The sequence below is a fragment of the Argiope bruennichi genome, chromosome 10, assembly GCF_947563725.1.
Source record: "Argiope bruennichi chromosome 10, qqArgBrue1.1, whole genome shotgun sequence".
Taxonomy (NCBI): domain Eukaryota; kingdom Metazoa; phylum Arthropoda; class Arachnida; order Araneae; family Araneidae; genus Argiope; species Argiope bruennichi.
In genome coordinates, this window is record NC_079160.1 from 61,125,054 (window position 1) to 61,144,056 (window position 19,003).

General features: G+C 31.2%; 1 protein-coding gene across 2 annotated transcripts in view; it reads right to left on the minus strand.

Annotated features, from left to right (window-relative positions):
- The window catches only part of LOC129989305 (nephrin-like), an 827,768-nt gene that overhangs the window by 76,780 nt on the left and 731,985 nt on the right, over window positions 1-19,003 (minus strand). For both annotated transcript variants that reach the window (XM_056097747.1, XM_056097749.1), the window contains exon 12: window positions 12,151-12,209. In XM_056097747.1, the coding sequence (XP_055953722.1) occupies window positions 12,151-12,209 (59 nt within the window). The remainder of the gene's footprint in view (window positions 1-12,150; window positions 12,210-19,003) is intronic.

The window sequence follows — 19,003 nt, forward strand, 5'->3', positions numbered from 1 at the left end:
ACAACAACAACAAAAAAAAAAAAAAACACGCGGTATGGAAGTTTTTCTTTCTAATTTCTATTGCAGATATAAAAAACAAGAAGATAAAAAAGTGAAGAAACTTAAATTGTTATTGCAACTGCAATTTCTCATTGTAAGCTCAAAAATTTGCATAAACCCTTGTTTTGTTGCTACTTTTCTGAGCGCAAAACGGGATAAAGTCGGGAAAATGTCATTCTTATCAGCGATGGCTTCTGGCTTTGCTTGTGAAGCTATTTTATGAAAGCAAAGGAAATGCTGCAACTGTACTTCGAGAATTTCGTCGACTTGAGAATGTACACAAAGGACCAGGAGGTACCAAAACATACTCGAAACTTTTGTTGTACCCCAAGTGAAATGGAGCCAATGTCTTGATTCAATTACTTTTATACAAGACAGAGTGCCTCCACACATTGGATTAGTGTACAGCAGTTTCTTCGCCAATATTTTACTAATGATAGAGTAATTAGCGGCTCGCTTCTGGCAACCTAACCATCTTGTTCTACACATCTTAATCTTGAATTTGTGATTTTTGGCATTGAGGATACTTAAAAAATCTTCTTTATCGAGGACAACTGGTAACCTTGACAGATTTGAAAGACAGTATCATTCTGCAGGTGAGAAGCATCTCGATCGAACAATTATGATCCGCAGTAGAATAAACTGTCTACAGAAGGCAGATTTTACATCTTGATGAAGGGAACCATATTGAGCAGTATCTCCTGCATCAATAAGGTTCTTGTCATTCAATGTTATATACGTTTGATTAAAATGTGTTACAAATGTATATTTTGTATCTTTTCAGTATGTTTTTCTGTTGTACAGCGCCATCTATCGGTGTTTCTGGAACTTATCTTTTTTTCGCGTAATCTCATGTCTTGAATAGTATGCTCAACAATTTTGGAGTCTTTACACTGAGTAGTTCGCTGTATAGAAAGCTTAGAGTAGGGGTGTTTTAATTCTGAACACCTTGTATAACGGAAATACTGAGATAATAGAGGAATCTGCGAGCCAGTAGAAAAATCACTGGATTGTAAACAGATTAATTTAAGTTCATTGCTTTTAGTTTTTCCAATATATAGAGAGTCTAGTAGACATTGGTATTAGATATAGATAACAAATACAGTACTCTCCCGAGTATCCGGATCGTAACAATCCGGTTAATGACAATCCTATTAATTTTTTTTATCGTAATTACATGAGGAAAGAAAGGCGTTGGTAATTGGCAACATGCCAAGATATTGGAAGCGGGCGTCTGCTATTATCCTCCTGCGTTCGTGTGCAAAATACAAGTTGTGAAAAGAAAAGAGCAGCGTTTTGCTCGTTGTTCATTGTTTCGTCAGTCTGTAACAAACTTCAATTGTTCCTGATTACAATTACACAGTACGTACAGTATTCTTAAATTGTTAATGTGGTGTGCTTAATGCTTTTTTAAGTATATAACGATGAAGATTACAGAATTTATGGTAGAATGTGAACAGTGTATATCCTTTAACTTACTTTTTCTCAAATAAATTCTTAAAACGTGCAGTGCAGTATATAAACATGTATAAATTAACCGTACTGAACCTTCTATTTTAACTCGATATATTACCGGCAACTGCTTCTATGATTCATTGGGCCGCGGCCGCGTTCATATTCTACGTGGCTTGAGATGAAAGTAGGGCTTAGTACTCAATAAGAAGTGAGAAAATATGTATTATATCAGTATGTTTTAATGTAAAAAACCTTTGCCCTGTGATATTGGTGGGCAAAGAAATGAGTTCACAAACCTCCAGCCTATCCGGCTTATTTGTTATCTGGCCAACACTTCTTCCACATTAGGCCGGATATTTGGGAGTGTACTATATTAATATTAGAGACGCTATCAGCCAAATCGGCTTGTGCCTAATTGGGTATTATATTTTGGATATTTAATTTAATTTTTCTCATCGGAATCGAAAAGATTTTATTTTCGGAATACAATATTTTGTATTTCATTATTTCAATGATTTATTTTATTATTTTGTTACCCGATAACTTAAAAAAAGACCATAATCTCCTTTTCCAAAAAATGATAACCCGAAAACTTCTCAATATTTTATGTTTATTTTTTATTCATATTTTTTCATGAAAAATTGTAAGTAAATGTTTCAATTTCCCTTGAAAATTATTTATTTTCCTAATTAATTAGGTATATTTTAATTGTATATTGCCCCTAGTGAAACTATAAAACAGTTAAACCGTAATGAAAGATTTCAACCCCAGAGTGATAGATTTGGCCCTTTCGATAGTTTACAAAATAATATTTGGCGGTTTTTCACCAATTGGCTATAAAATAATTGTCTTAGAATTTTAATATTATGATGCTATATTGTATCATAGCTTGATACAATACAGCAAATTATTTATATCTCACAAGATTTCTGTGAATGATGGGAAACGTTAATGTTTTGTGAGCGCATTGAACAGATGTCAGAAGATGACTAGCAAAAATACTTGATTCAGTTTGGTATATGATTTTGTAAACTAGGGAGTGCAAATGATTTTGAAACTCTTATTCTATTAATTATAATTCTCCAAATAATAAATAAAATAAGGGTTGCCAAAAGGAAAAATCAACACTTACGATTCCGTCAAAATAACTTCATCTTTAGAATCGTCACATAACAGTTATATAAAGGACGGTAGGAGGTGTGCACTGCATACGCCATTCAGTAGTGAAAGCTGTTCATGGTAGAGGAAATTGATCGAAAGTAAAATCGTGTTATACATAGATGCTTTCGGATCAGAACAACGCGCGATAATACGGTTTTTTGATTCTTCGTCTGCCATGGATCACTCTTAATTGATTTCCCACCCCAAAGGAACATTATCAATTCAACACAATACTGCAATACTCTGACGAAACTACTGAAAGCAATGAAAAGCAAACGTCCAGGCCTTCTCACACAACAAGTGATCCTTCTCCATGACAATGCCCGCCTACACGTCTCCTGTAAAACCCAGATGACCTTAAAAAAATTCCGTTCGGAAGTGTTGGACACCCGCCGTAGAGTCCAGATTTGTCACCCTGTGATTTTCACGTCTTTGGGCCACTTAAGAAAGCATTATAGGGGACACGCTTCCATTCGGATGATGAAGTGAAGGAAGCTGTACAGGATTTAATGAAGAATCAACCACCATCTTTCTACAGCAAAAGCAAAGACCTGCAATTTAAGCGATGGGACCTGTGTTACAGCACCCATGGCAATTTCTTTTGATTTCTAATAAAGGTATTCTTTTCATTCAACTTGTATTATTATTGGGCATCCCGTGTATTATTACTTCCTTCTTATTGCTTATTTCTTCATTAATAGGATTTCGATACTTTAGTTTAATTGCCGTAAGTTAGCATACTCAAATAAGTACATTTGTCACTTATAAATATGTTGAGACTCTTGTAACATGAAGTGTTTTTTTTTTAATCTTTTAGGAAAATATTTTCAATTTTAACTAAATTTCACACACGTTTATATAAATAAATAATCATAGATTCTTTTAATAATTTTTAAGGGCGAAAAATAAAAATTTGTGATTGATTGAAATCATATCGATTTTTGAAGATTATATATATATATATATATATATATATATATATATATATATATATATATATATATATATATATATATATATATATATATATATATATATATATATATATATATAAAGGAAATTAAAAAAAACACGAGATAAAAATAGGCTGTTTCAGATACCTCCTATTCATTTTGATCAAAAATGTTAATTAGTTATTCTGACAAGTAATTTAATTTCAGAAAAATTTGTTCTAAAAGTTAATATTAAAAAAACGATATCTGTAGCTTCTTCTTCTCGGAATATCTTAAGTTTTTACCATTTTGTTCGCAGTCCTCAAGTGTCTATTACCACATATAAAAAAAATATTTTATCCAAGAAAAGTTTACTAAAAAATTTTACGCTCGAATATAATGCACAGTAAACCGTGAAATTAATGTTTGGACTGCATAAACTTAGAGAAAAGTAAATGTTTAACTTCATCAAAGCTTGTCATTTTTTTTAAAAAGTTAACTCTGAAATTTTTTCCCTTCTTTTAATATGAAAATCGTCTGTCTCGAGATGAAAAATTATAATTTGGATTTTTGGCGATTGTAGACTTAAGAGTCAGACGATATTTTTTTTTCTTTTGATGTAGAGTGTATTTTAATGATGATCCGAGCTCGTCTTTTAAATTCCAAAAAGAACAATCTGGAAACTCATTACTTTAATAATAAGAATTAATTCATAATTAGATTAGTTATGTTTTTTTCTTTTAAATCATTGGGAAAATTTTACTTGGGAATTATTTTGGCTTTCTCCAGCTTCTTTAGGCAAAGTTTTTCGTTTGCGATTTCTAATTAATAAATCCTTTGATTAAAATAAGAGTTAACAACTCATTTGGGAGCAAATTTTTATTTTTATTTTTAATGCCATTAAGACTGGCTTAATTATTGTCAAATGTGTGTGTTAAAATAAGTTATTTCATTAAATCTTTAAAATCCTTAGCTTAAATACATCAAGCAGCTTTAATATTAACTGGAATGTATTCTAGCAAATCAAATCTTTATCAATATTTTATTCTGATAAAATTTTTGATTTTCTCGAATATGATTTATATCAATCAATAATCCTGTAATTGTGAAAAAAATCACCTTCCAAGATTTTCCATAATAAATCCAGTTTTTACCATACTTATTTCATACGCTAGCAAATCTAATGAAATCTCCTAAAAGCGTCTGTATGTTGAAACCCGAAAAACTCGAGAAATACTTAACTAATTTTGGAGATATTTGTACCATTTTGTAGGGCATTTATTGGGGAAGTTTTTAGTATATTGAAGTCATATCAAAATAAAAAAAAGGAGTTTTATAATTGCGATTTTAATTATTTTCCTATTACGATTCTCGCATTCGTAAAGCAGCAGTATCTGTGCTTTTAACTTACCCATGCGTGCTCGGAAATCTCACACTTCGCATGTGCAAATAGCAAGAGCTGTGGTATTCATATGTGATACATTTCTTTGTTGACGTCTGATTTTAAACAGCGATTCAAATTTCATTATCCCTTAAAGAAGGAAATTCAACCTTGGCCGGAGCACATTAAATGCCAAAACGCTTCGTTTGTTGCGCGATAATGAAAATGTAGAGGAAAGAGACGTTAGTTTAACCAATATCAGAGAAAGAATGTCCACACTTTCTTCAAAGGAGAGTTTTTCTGCTGAACCAAGCAACCGCCTCTCTTTAAATCGCACTACAATTGAATTACAGAGACAGAATGAATCTCGCCCTGTCTGTTGACAGAGAAAGACATTTAAATTTGAGACACAGGAGAAGTGAAAGAATAAACGTTCCTGATATTTGGTCCGAAAAGGAGTACTCCGCTCTGAATTTTGATCCATGTTTGGATTACAGAAATGATGCCTCGGTTTGAATAGGAACAATGTCTATAGTCTGTCCATATTGTTCAGCTTTAAGAACATCTTTGATATACAGTCATTTTCGCGAAAAAATAATTTATCGCCACATTTTAGCAAAATGGCCAAATGTGGCGGGAACGGCAACAATAAAGTAATGGTAGCAAAAGCGCCACCGAAAAATTGCCAATCTCGCAAGGGTCAAAATGACTGTATATCAAAGCTTAGCCCAGCTTCAAAATGGAAAGATGAATCAAAAGGCAGGTGTTGTTTACAAGGGAAAATTTAAACCTTTTTAACAGTCTAAATATGGAACAGCATTGATATACAGTAAAAAAAAAATTATTGTCAAATTTTAGCGAAATGGCTGAATGTAACGAGAACGGCACCAATAGCGTTTCCAATGGTGAGGTTCTGAGGAACGCTACAGCAAATTAACAGAAATATAGAAAAAAAAGTCAATAAATGTAGTGAAATGAAATGCATGCAAAAAAATTTAATTGAAAATAATGAAAGTAAGCAGAAGGAGTCTGTGCAGCAAGAAAAAATCAAGGAAAATGAGCAGGAAATATCGAAATACAGTAGCATACAGTAACATAAAAAAATGGCGGCTATGTAACCCCAAACAAAGCGTCAACGAAAAATTGCCAACCTCACAAGGCGCCAAATGACTGTATATCAAAGCATAGCCCTAAATATTTCTAAATATGTGCTATGAAAAATTGTTTTGTTGTTATTTTTGATGACTTCTAAATATCTTTTTGATCCCGCATGACATGCCCATGTCATATCAGGTGGAGGCTAGACTTAAGTCTAAAGCTAATTTTTCCTCTTGGATGTTATGCCATGGGCAACTCTGTGCAAGTATTGCTAGTTATCAATAAAGTATGCCATATATTCTGCTTGGTAAAAAAAAAAAAATGTTATTCAAAACGTTTCACAGGGTGGATCATTTAATCTGACTGTCTAAGGTTTTGAATAATTTGGAAATTTATAAATTATTTATTTAAATTAATAACTGACTTTTAATAAATGATTGATAAAAGCAAAATCAACATATGCCTTGTTTATGACACTTTAGAAGGAGATAGGAAATACTTTCCCTTTTTTTTTCCTAAGCAATTTTTTTTTTTTACGTTTGATTACTTTTGATGCTTCGATGCAAACGTGATTAGTAAAAGTAAAATTACCATATGCCTTATTTAAAACACTTTATAAAAGGATGAAAAAAAAATCTCGCTTTTTTTTCAGTGTTATTTTTTGAGTTTTGATTACTTTTGATACAACCATGGTTAGTAAAAGTAAGATCAGAACTTTCCTAAGAGTCATTATTCGTTCTGTACGTCAATTATATTGAATGTAGATTGTAAATTTAGATACATTTTGGTAGAATATTAAATTTACAAAAGAAATTAATTTTCGCTTTTTGCTCCTAAGAAACTGGAAACAAGCATTTGCCGTAGTAAAAAAACTTTATATTTCCTGTACTTTTGAATAATTTAATATATAATAAAACGTGATATTAAATCTATGAATACATTAGGGATGTTCTATCCTATCAATAATGCTTGTTTTTATGTGATATAATAACTGAAAATTTTAGGGAATCTACCATTTTTAATCAATAACTTAACATATAAATTACCTTTCGTGTATGAAAGTTGGTTATCAATAATAATTTGATATTGTTTGACGTCAAGTATAGAAGAAAACAAGAAAACAAACGTTCAGAAACTTAAAAAACGTGATATCGAAAGAGGAATCCGAAAATGGCTATTTTGACACTTTTCTACAAGAAACGGGAGTTATGGAGACATAGGATGTGGTTATCACAAATTATCCATGATTGATCTTCCTATAAATATACGGATTTTGATTTATTACACTGAAGGTGCCAGAATGAGCACCCTACATTTACAGGATTGATGAAGATGCAAGTGCTTAACTGGAGAAGTTTGAAGAACACCAATTTTACTGACACAAAATTTGTATTGGTTGTTAATGTTACAGTTTATGATTTCTGATTGTTAGATAAAAGTTAAATTGTTAAATTCGTTCGCTGAAATAGTAATATAGGTTCTTTGTATAGTTAAAGAATTTTTTTCTGTAGTATAAATGTCAAAGTAGGAGATTGAACTATCTGCATGAAATGGAAGCTATAATTCTAAATTGAGCTACTACTTTTTACTCCTTAAGAAAAGCGTTTCAAAATCTTAGACATTTCCTTCTGGTGTCATATTATTTGATCATTCCTCAACAAAACTGGTGACAGGATTATTATGAATTAATTACTCTAAACTGAAGGAAATGAATAGATATGATAGCTTGTATCTGATATTACATGAAATTTTTGTTTTTTTTTACTGAAATTAAGAATAAATAATAAAAAAAACCCCAATAGGAGCTCTATCCCGAACAATCTCGCATATTCTCTAATACACTTGTCATGCCAGAGAACGCTTTACATGGCTTTGGCGTACTGTAATTACGAAATAATAACTTTTGGTGTGAATTTAGCATTATATCATCCTTGTGGAGTTTTTGGGTGATTAATTCGTGGCATGCTGTTAATAGTATCCAAAAATTAATTTTGTGCTTTAGAAATGTTTTTCTCAACTGATTGGAACAAAGATTTGACACAAAACTGTATTTGTTATAAAATCGGGTACTAAATCTGATGTATTTAAGTCATTGTGTTTTTGAATGATCGCGTTTACATATTTCTGAAAGTACAAACCGACAGACAGTCAACACGTTGTTGATTTTGGCTCAAAATTTGGAAGATGTCTACACTATAGATCTTAAATTTGAGTACAGAATCTCATCTACCTAGCTCTCTTCCTTTTTTAGTTATCGTGTTAACTTATATTCGAACAGCCGAACAGACAGACTTCCTCTGAACAAATCTTACCCAAAACAAGATAAAAATCCGCAAATGTGATGTAGAGACAGTATAATAAATTTCAACCGTCCAGCTCAAAACGTTTTTAAATTATCGTTGTCACAGACAGACAAACGGACATTTTTCAAAAATGTGTTTTTTGAACTCAGGGGTGGTGGTGCTAAAACGTGAAGATTCGTCGAAATCTCGAGTTCGAATTTTTTGACAATACTTTCTCTCTACTAAGTATACGAGAAGTCAGCCATCTAACTCTCCGACCCGCCACGAAGGCACACGGATTTAAACCATAAAAACAGAATGACCGGACCGCCGCAACAGCAACATTGGCGGGAACTGCGGTTGAGTCCTAAGGCCACTGTACAACTCTCCCCGAAGGAAGTACGTCCCGTCATCGATGGGAGGAATCAGATCCCCACCTATTAGTGTACCCTCCGGGGTGGCGAGATCCAACCACCATGCCGGAAGCATCTCATCCTCATTTCGAGGTGCACCCCCTGGGAGTACTAAGGATACGAGAAATAAAAATGTCTTCTCATAAAAATCTAAACCTATCATATAATTTTTAATTTTTGTGTGCCACAATAATGCCAATAATTCTTAGCGCAATAAATATCAATACATTTTTACAATCTCAATAATTATGTTACTTATGAATGAAAAATAACATTGTCTGCTAGATAACTATTTTTTTCATTGTAATACAAGAACGAAAGAGAAAGGCCAAATTATCAACCAGAAAAAGAAAGTATATTTCATTTGCTGGAACAATAAATTAATTAATGCCCAAGAAACAATAGAATAGACACCGGAATTCTTTCATTAATCTACTAACTAAAAACATGAAACATAATTGGTCCTCCAGCTGTACCAAGACCTTTTTGTTCAATTTAATACTATTTGTATCGAATTCCTGTCCCTTCTGTTGTAATCATGTACTATATTCTTCATTGTTGCAGTATCTGGAGCGAGAAAAGTGTAATGAAAAAAGGACAACATTTTTCGTTCTTAACTTCATCCTTAAACGGAAAAGAAGCACTTCTCCATGACGGGTTCTTAACGTTTCTTTCTTATTGCTTTATCTCGAGTGTACTTGATTTTGGATTAAGGCAATTAACAAGGTACAAAAAATTTTGTTTCTGAAAAAGAACGTATTTCCTGAACACCATTTGTGAGAAGAAAAGCTCTGATGTGTAACCATGTTTTCGATACTCTTTATATACTACCCTTATTAAATTGATTCATTTTATGCTAGTAAAGATTGAATTTTATAATCAATTTTTCGCTGGTATAAAAAAAAAGTTCTAAAGTTTGGAAATTTTGATAATTTGTGTATTCTTTAAGAAAAATAAATTACTTCACAGTATTTTTACACTTTCAGTAATAAGCCAATCAATCATTTTAATTCCATACTTATGCCGTAACTTAGTTTTTAAGTTCAGAAGAATTCATTTGAAGAATTCATAATTGTCATATCACTAACCTCCTAGAACCAGTCCCGGCCTTACGGCTAAAAAAAAGTGAAGTGAAGTGAAGAGGTAGTGCGAGAGACGAATGGAAGATGCCAGCAAGTGCACATCTTGGCAGGAGTTGCAAAGCGAACTCCGGGATACGAGTTTTATATTAACTCGATAAAATACAATAAATCACGATGCCATATAAAGTATAATCACCCGTGTCAAGTCACGCTACAACAGGCTTTCATGAGATTATTGGCTTGACAATAACATTCATAATAATGAATTCTAAATTTAAAATTGTAAGTAGATAAGCATGAAAGTAGAGGTTCAATCTTTTTTTTTTTTTGAGCATTTATAAGCGTATTGATTTTAAAATTTTTAAGTAAATTTATTTCGTTAGCCAAAATGGCAACTTCCTTCAATGACTGCTACTTAAACATACCCTTATAACGTTACTAAAAAGCAAAAAAAATTTTGTAATTCATAATTTATTAATATAAATATTATAGAATTTTGAAATAATTTTTTTCGCAAATTCAAAAACAGATGGCGCTTTGATATCAAAAATATTATTAAAGTGATATATTAATTGATGATAAATTACTAGAAAAATCGAAAGAGAATATAATCACATAGAAAAAACAAATCTTCAAGACAACAAAATTTCAAAGCTCTATAAAATGAGTCAAAATTTAAAAAAAAAAAAAATTCCCAGACATGGAACAAAAAACAGATTGTTAGAGAGAAAAAATAAACAAACAAACAAACCAGCGGGAGTTGTATTTTCAAAACTTTTTGGCCTATTTTCTAATAAAACTCTAATTCCCCCTCATCTCCTCCTGAAATTGCTATGTAAGAATGTGATCCTTGCCAATTCCTTGTATGGCATTGGTGAACAATAGTTACGAAATATCCCCTTTGGCGTGAATTTAGAATTTTATCCAATCTATCGTATCATCATTTTAAATTTTTTGTGGATTAATCCCTAGGAATTAGATATAGAAACCTGAAAATCATACTTTTGTTTCAGACGTATTGTTTCCAACTGATAAAAACCAAAATTTAATACTACCGTAGTCACGAAATGCCATTCCAATTTTCATATATTTAGGTTATTACATTTTAAAGCTAATTGCGCTTATGGCAATACAAGCCTATAAGAAGTCAAATAATTCATTCCAAATTTCATAAGTATTGATACTTTAAATGTTACATCTACATACCAAATTTTATCTGTCCAGCTCCTTTCGGTTTGTAGCACTAGTGTTAATTTATATTCCTACAGCTGAACATATAAAATTCCTCTGAATGAATTTTGCTCAAAATTTGATAGAAAACAATTTTGGAGATACATATATATATATACATATACTCCTATACAAATTTATAAGACAGAATTATTCCTTTATTTCTATACAAATTTATGAGTTAATTAAAAATTATCTAATAATTTCTATTCCAGGAACAATTAATTTTCCTGTTACTTCTGCACAGAAATCGATGTATTTTCGAATGAGAATAAATTAAAACTTCTATACATAAATAGAAGAATGTGTCAAAAACAGTGTTCTTTCAAGAGCTACATAAATTTTTTTTTTTATATGTGCATATGTGCGTTGTTCAAAGTTTGATTAAAATAAATTAAGACTTAAGAAAAGAGAATTTTAATCTTCAAACTTAACACAAATACTTAAAAAAACAGTCGAGACAATGATCTTTCCCTTTTAGTCTGTTAAAAGCTTTGAACATTTTATTATAATCTTGGTTCGTTAAGACTCAAAAATGGAATCTATTTGTATGGATGACATTAATATAAAAAGTGGGTTTCTTTTGTTAAAAGACAAAGACATCGCACTTCCATCTAAACCGGAACCAAAATGGCAGAGAAAGAATAATACTCTTTTCTTCTTAAATTACGAGCATCAATTCATCTAACGGCAGAAAAAAAAAGGGTAAATTAACTAACTGCATTAAGAATTTTTCTCTCAAATTTTTTCTGTGCTATCACGTACATCACACGTCGTTCTAATCAGAATGCATAAAATGGCGGTTTTAACAGCCTCTTTTTGACTTCCAGTCTAATTTGCGTATTTAATTTCCGCTAGAACGTTTTCTGTCAACTAGCGAGAAAATAAAGCAGAACGTAAAAATTCTTTTTCTTTCTAAAATCATTTTTTTTTCCTACTGCCAAACGATTTTGTTGGAATTTTTATCGTTCGTTGTGTGTTCAGCGTAGATTTCAATTCTTTTTAATTCCGGCAAATTTGTTTCGCTTTTGGTGAGAATAATTCCTTGTTCGTATAAGAAAATATTTTCATACTTACGGTGTCACCAGCTTTGGGCTTTCTTGGCTTCATCTTTATAGTAACGGAGCTCGGTGGAACTGCAAAGAAATAAAAAAATGAGAAATAATTAAGACAATAATTTCAATGCGCTTATTGGAGGCAGAAAATTTGAATAGAATCATTAACTTTCTGGAAATTAATGATATGAAAGAAATCAGTTATTTGATTAATTTGTTAAATGAGCTTGGTAAATATTAATTGATTATTTTCAATTTAAAAAAAGAATATGAATATCCTTAGGCTGGGAAGATGATACCTTCATTAAAATCATATAAACAGAGAAAAGTAATTAAATGCATTGGGATTAATAATTTCTGCGAAAACATTTCACAGAATTACAAATGCATATATTATACGATGTTAGTAAAATAGTAAAGAAAGAATATTTTTCTGACGAATGTGGATTTTTACAAAACTAATTATTGTAAATTAAACAACTACATATCTATTGTCGTTACTTTCAATTAGGAAAATCAGTTCCTTTTAATGTAGAATAGAGGGCCAAATATTTTCAGTTTTTCTCCCTCTCCCCCAAACAAGAGGGAGTCTCTGTGGTTTCGCAGAAATTTTTTTCCTGATACTCGTATGTCAGCAGTTATGTACTTGATTGTATAATTATCTATAACCTGAACTGAAAGACTCTCAGTTAATCAGAGGAAGTTGTATACATTGATTTTAACGCAGCGGGTAAATTTGAAAAAAGTTTGTTCGTTGCATGTGTTTTACATGAAAATGATTTGGTTATTTTCAATTTTGACTGAAAAGTGAAAAAAAATTTCAAGATTAGTTTTTTAGAAAAGAGTTTTTTTTTTTTTGTTAATTCTAATTAATTCCTTTTGAATTCAAATGACAAAGAATGATAATGATTTGTTTACAACTAATAGTGTATAAAATAAACATGGCTGGATGTAAAATGTCTGTCTTGGAAAAAAAAAAAGAATTTCAGAAGCGCCTCATAAATTTGGCAACGACTATTCAACCATTTTTGCATTCACTGTTGAATAATTTTAGTAATTAGAATTTTTATATTATTATTTTTATTTTTATATTTTTTATATTATTATTATTTTAGTATTAGAATTTTTAGAATAATTAAAATAATTTTAAAAAATTTGAACTCGAAATTTTGACGAGTCTCCACGTTTTATAACTTCCGAAAGACACATTTTTATAAAATGCCCTTCTGGAACAAAGATAACTTAAAAACGTTTTGGGCTAGATGGATGAAATTTGGTGTACGACCTTTATGCCAAATTTGTAGATTTCTATTAAATTATAAGCAAACTCCATTCAGAGGAAGTCTGTTTGTCGGCTATTCGAATATAATTTAACGCGGTAATTACGAAACGAAGAGAGCTAGATAGATAAAATTTGGTACACAGAATTAACATCTTTAGCTCTAGACACATTTCAAATGTTGAGATAAAGAAAACAGTTAATTGTCCGTCTGTCGGTCTGTACTTTCAAAAACATGTAAATGTAATAATTGAAAGACGCAGTGACTTAAATAAATCAAATCTGATATGGGTTTTTGTGATTACAATTGTAGTTTTGAATCAAATGTTTGTTTCATTCTGTTGGGAAAAACGCGTCGATAACAGAAATTCGATTTTTGGATACGATTAACAACATGCAGGGATTAATAGCCAAATAACTCGCCAAGGATGACACGATATATTCAGTAAAAATGCTACATCCACGTTAAAGGTTATATTTCAAATTTCGTTAAAGGTTATATTCGAAAATATATTAGCTCTTCGTTAGAAGTCCAGAATTTAAAATAAAGCAAACAACTTGCCAATTATAATTGGACAAAAATGTATTACACTATAAAATGTATCTATGTTATTGAAATCCAGGTTATTATATTAACTGAATATTATCAAATAAATTTAGAAAATTTTGTGGTTATTTATAGTAATAAAAGTTTTTTTTCTTATTTTTAATACATAACGACACATTTTTAATGGATTCCTTTTTCCTCACTTCTATGACAAAATAGCAATATTTATTAAACTTTCATTTCAGCATTTTTTCGCTTCTTCACGAGGATACTAACAAAAGATGCCAAGACACAAATTCCTAGGTTTGAAATTTGATTTTAAAATCACTATTTAACTTCATTGCAAATGCAAAGCGAGAAAACAAAATAAAAGTTCCACAAGAGCTCATCAGAAAAAAAAAAAAAAAAAATGGCGCTTAGCTTAAAAGACGCCATTTTGAACTCAGGACAGGAAACTTTTGTTTTCTGACTTAGTTATATCCTAAATAATAATAAAAAAATGAAAAAAAAATGTAATAACATGATTTTATTTTTATTTAATAGAAGTTGGGAGAAACCAAAAGAAAAAAAAAACCCTCTATAAATATCAAAACACAATGACGGAAAGAAATTTCCATTTTTAAATTAGTTTCAGACCAACTCTTTTTTCCCCCCCACTATATTTGAAAGAAGATAAAAATATAATTTTAAGAAGTTGCGAATGAATATTCTTACACGGAAAGTATTATTAGAAAAGACGACAGCTTACTGAATTTCAGGGTTTGTTAAATATTTTAATGGAAAATGGACTTTTAAATTGGTTTCGAAGAATTTTTTAAAAAATGACGCATTGTTATCAATGTCAAAATCAAAAAGCAATTGAAATATTTTTGTAATTTTGGTCCAAAAGTAGAAAAATAAGTTAGACGAAGCTTAATCTCTTTATTTTGGAAAAATAGAATATTTTCAAAACTCACCCTAGATCGATCTTTTTAACATATTAATCGCATTTAGATGATTTTCAACATTTCTTTAATTTATTTTATCTAGATCTATGTTATGTTAGGACATATGGAAAAGGCAAAACCTTTAGGAGTGATTTCTCTGAAATTATAATAAATGAACATAGTATATATACTTTGGAAGCACAATCGTATACCATTGCCAGTCAATAGTTATGAAAGAGCTTTACTAGCGTACTTCAGATATTGCAAATACATGAGGAGGATACGATAAATAACTGATATTTTAAAAATTATGTATTAAATAGTAAGATTTATTTAAAATAGTAAAAAAAAAACAACGATAAAAATTAGAGTTTTTGACAACATTTAAAAAATTTCAGGTTGATATTCTGTATTATATACATGTTACTAAAAATTTTATTATGCTTGCATAAATGACTTTATTTAAATATTCAAATAACCGAATCAGTTGACACTCACGAAATAAATGAAACTGACTCTCGCACTTTTAAATTTGAAAACCAACGCGCATAGTGGAACGCTGCTGCTTAAATTGTAAATAACAATTTTTCCGCTGCGTGAAATAACTGATTTTTTTATTTTTTAAACATATTTTTGGTAATATAATTCTAGTTCTTGCAACAAAGATTTCATTAAATTTCTGCGCTTTTATTTGCTTTAAATTTTATTTAATATATTTCATTATTTATTTTTGAATTTTTGTTTGTTACCATTATATGTGAAAGACTAAACAGAATTTTGCAAGTGTCTTTTAAAGTTACCATACGTGCAGTTCATTTTATTTTATTCATTTATATGATTAATTAAATTTTTTTTAAGTAAGTTGATAGCATGAGTGCAGTGAAAAAAAATCTTTTAAGTTATAATACATAATATAATGGCATTATATAAACTTTACCTTCTTTTTCATGATTTCTGATTTTAATTCCACAGGAGTTTTAGGTAGAAATTTTAAAATCTTTTTTTTTCATGTCAAGTCGTTTAACTCTTTTACATTGTAACAGTCAAAGCTCGAGTAATAACACATTTTATCCACTTATAAAATTTCCACAAAATTTAAAAAATATATAAGTTTAGTTTGCATGCTTTCTAGAAAACTACCCTTTTTCTTAAGCTTCAAACTACAAGTTGCAGAGCATCTTAAATTCTGAAAACTAAAATAATACTCCAAGCAATTTAGAATTCCATCGGCTTGTTTATTCTTTCAACTTAACAGCGTATCTTACAAGTATTGCCAGATTCCAGAAGGATTACAATTGATCATCAGCTATTATACAAAAAATAAACGAAATAATATTAACAAAATATGTTTATCAAAGAAAAAATCGTTTGCTTTTACTTTTTAATAATATTTTAACAAAATAAAAATAGTAGTAGTTATAAAATGTCTGAAAAGGAATCGTCTGCTAAAAGTCTATTAACAGATTTATTTTATGATATTTAAAGAACACTTAGTATAAAATATTAATGAAATACGCATGCGCATTGTGTGATACGGTTAAATTCATTGACAATTCCATATGAGCATCAATTCACACCGTTTATCTTTTTTTTTTTTCTTTCTTCTTACCCTTGTAAAGCCGGAAATCAATTTTATCGACATTGGTAGTATTTAGTCGATGAACCAAAATAAAAATAGATACTTAAGTTTATAGAAAGTTCATAAAAGGTCCAACTTTTGCCATTCATAACAAAATAAAAAAGATTCGTTTCATGGATAGAAGAATACAAACAAAATCCGGCATCCAAAACATAACTCATCCAAATGACATGAAAAATCGTTTGCAGAACAGAAACGTCACGGAAGCATAAACGGCAGCTGAATACAAGACGCGGGAATCGCTTTGTAAAAGTTCCACACACGTTGGCGCAATAAAACTTCTTCCAAAATAGTATTCCTCCTTGGAAACTTCTATTAGGGAAATAAATAAAGAATTTTTCTTGACAGGAGGGCAAACAAAATATTACCCTTTTCAATATCAAAGTCGGGAAAGGGGCGAAATGCATTAATTTTCTGTACGAGTTCGCGCTCCGAACGGCCATATATCTTCGTCGGGGAAAACTCCCTTGAAAGTTAACGAATGGATTCGCCTGGTTTTGGGAGGAAAAATTGCGAGGTTCGGCTGGCAGATATCGGAAATGAAGTGCTGTTTGAAGCTTCGGAATTGCAACTGTTAAGTGGGTTTAAATGGTCTGAAAAATTCGTTAAAGCATAAAGCTTTGCTTTTAAATGTTGCATTTTCGCTTCGGCCACATTTTTAAAGAAATATTGCAAAAACAAAACTTATTCTGTTACAAGAATTTTTAATAATATCGAATAAACTAATTGAAGGGCTAAAAGAATGCGTATATTTCATTACCTCAATATAACACTTTTTTCTTCTTTTTTTTTAGTATTTTATAAAAAATTGTGTATGGAAAAATCTAAATGACCGGACAGCCGCAACAGCAACACTGGCGGGAATTTCGGTTGAGTCCTACAGGCCATCACCGGCTACGGTACAACAATTCTCGGGGGAAGTACGTCCCGTCATCGATGGGAGGAGCCAGACCTCCACCTTTTCATGTACTCACCAGGGTGCCGAGAACCAACCACCGTGCCGGAAACTTCTTGTCCTCAACTACGAGGTGCTTCCCCCCTTCTGTGGGACAATGTATGAAGGTAAGTCAAAAAGTAAAGGGACTTTGGAATTTTTCTTTCCAGAGTTTGGTAACAGTGTTCGTATCCAGGATTGAATTAGTGTAGTCGGCAACACTTCTAGGCAACGTGTTATTCTTATTCTCGCGTAGTCGTTGGAGTGTTGCAGACCCTTAAATATGGCATCTCAATTGCCGATTTGCACCAAGGAGGATATGAGGGCAGTGATTCGTTTTTTGTTTGCGGAGGGTGTTAAATCTGCTGAAATTATTTGTCGAATGAAAGCGGAGTATGGTGACAGCTGTTTATCGCGAAGCAAGATAAAGGAATGGATAGAGCGCTTTAAACGGGGAAGAACTTCTTTATGTGACGACGAAAGATCCGGCAGGCCATCGACGTCAACCACTGAGGACAATTTGAAAGTCGAACTATTGTGATGTGTTATGAACTAAATCGAAACATGGAATCAGACCCAAATGTAGCAGAAAACTGCGAAAATGTGTCATCCTGCAGCAAAGTAACGCTCGGCCACATTCTGCCCAATGGACGGCCGAAACAATAGAGGAATTGGGATTCAAAGTGTTGGAACATCCACCATACAGTTCAGACCTGGGTCCAAGCGATTTTCATATGTTTGGACCATTGAAGAAAGCGCTAAGGGGAAATAGATTTGTAACCGATGATGGAGTCATTGATGCGGTGCAAAATTGGTTACAGATACAAGCGAAAAATCTTTTTGTCGACGGAACCAAAAGGCTTGTGAGATGGAAAAAGTCATTGAAGTCCAAAGTGGTTATGTAGGAAAATAATATATATTCCAGTTTTCTATCATTAGAATAAATGCACCTTTTCTGAGATGCCCCTTTACTTTTGGACTCTCCTTCGTATGTAATATACCAAGACATGCACTTAATCACGTTAATAATTTAATCCACTTAATTTAATTAAGACCTAAAAGGGAAAAATAATCCTATGAGGGAATTAAAGAATTTTTCTTGACAGAAGGCAAATAAAATATTATTCTTTTCAATGGGAAAGTTAAAGTGAAAATGAAGTGGAAGAATAAGTGTCACATTGTGGAAGTTATCGACAAAAGAGTCATTTGAAGTAAACTGTCAGAACTCTAAATTATGTCTAATGGTCTCCTCATGTTTCTAGAATGTCTTGGTCATACATTTCGATTTCTTTAATAGCAGTGTTGTCGCTTTCATAGAGTTTTTTGAAGAATCATAATGACGTTTTTTATGAAATTCAGATGGTAGAAAGTCGAATATATTTGCGAATATCGATGTTTTGGGACAAACCAAGGCATGCTATTAATTAGTCCCGTTAATTTATTTTTGAGGTGATTGGACTTTGCTATTGACCATATGGGAAAGGCATGTTTTTAATCGCCTTAACATCGTTTTGAAAACAAGAAATTTTTTCTCCTTATAGCATTGAATT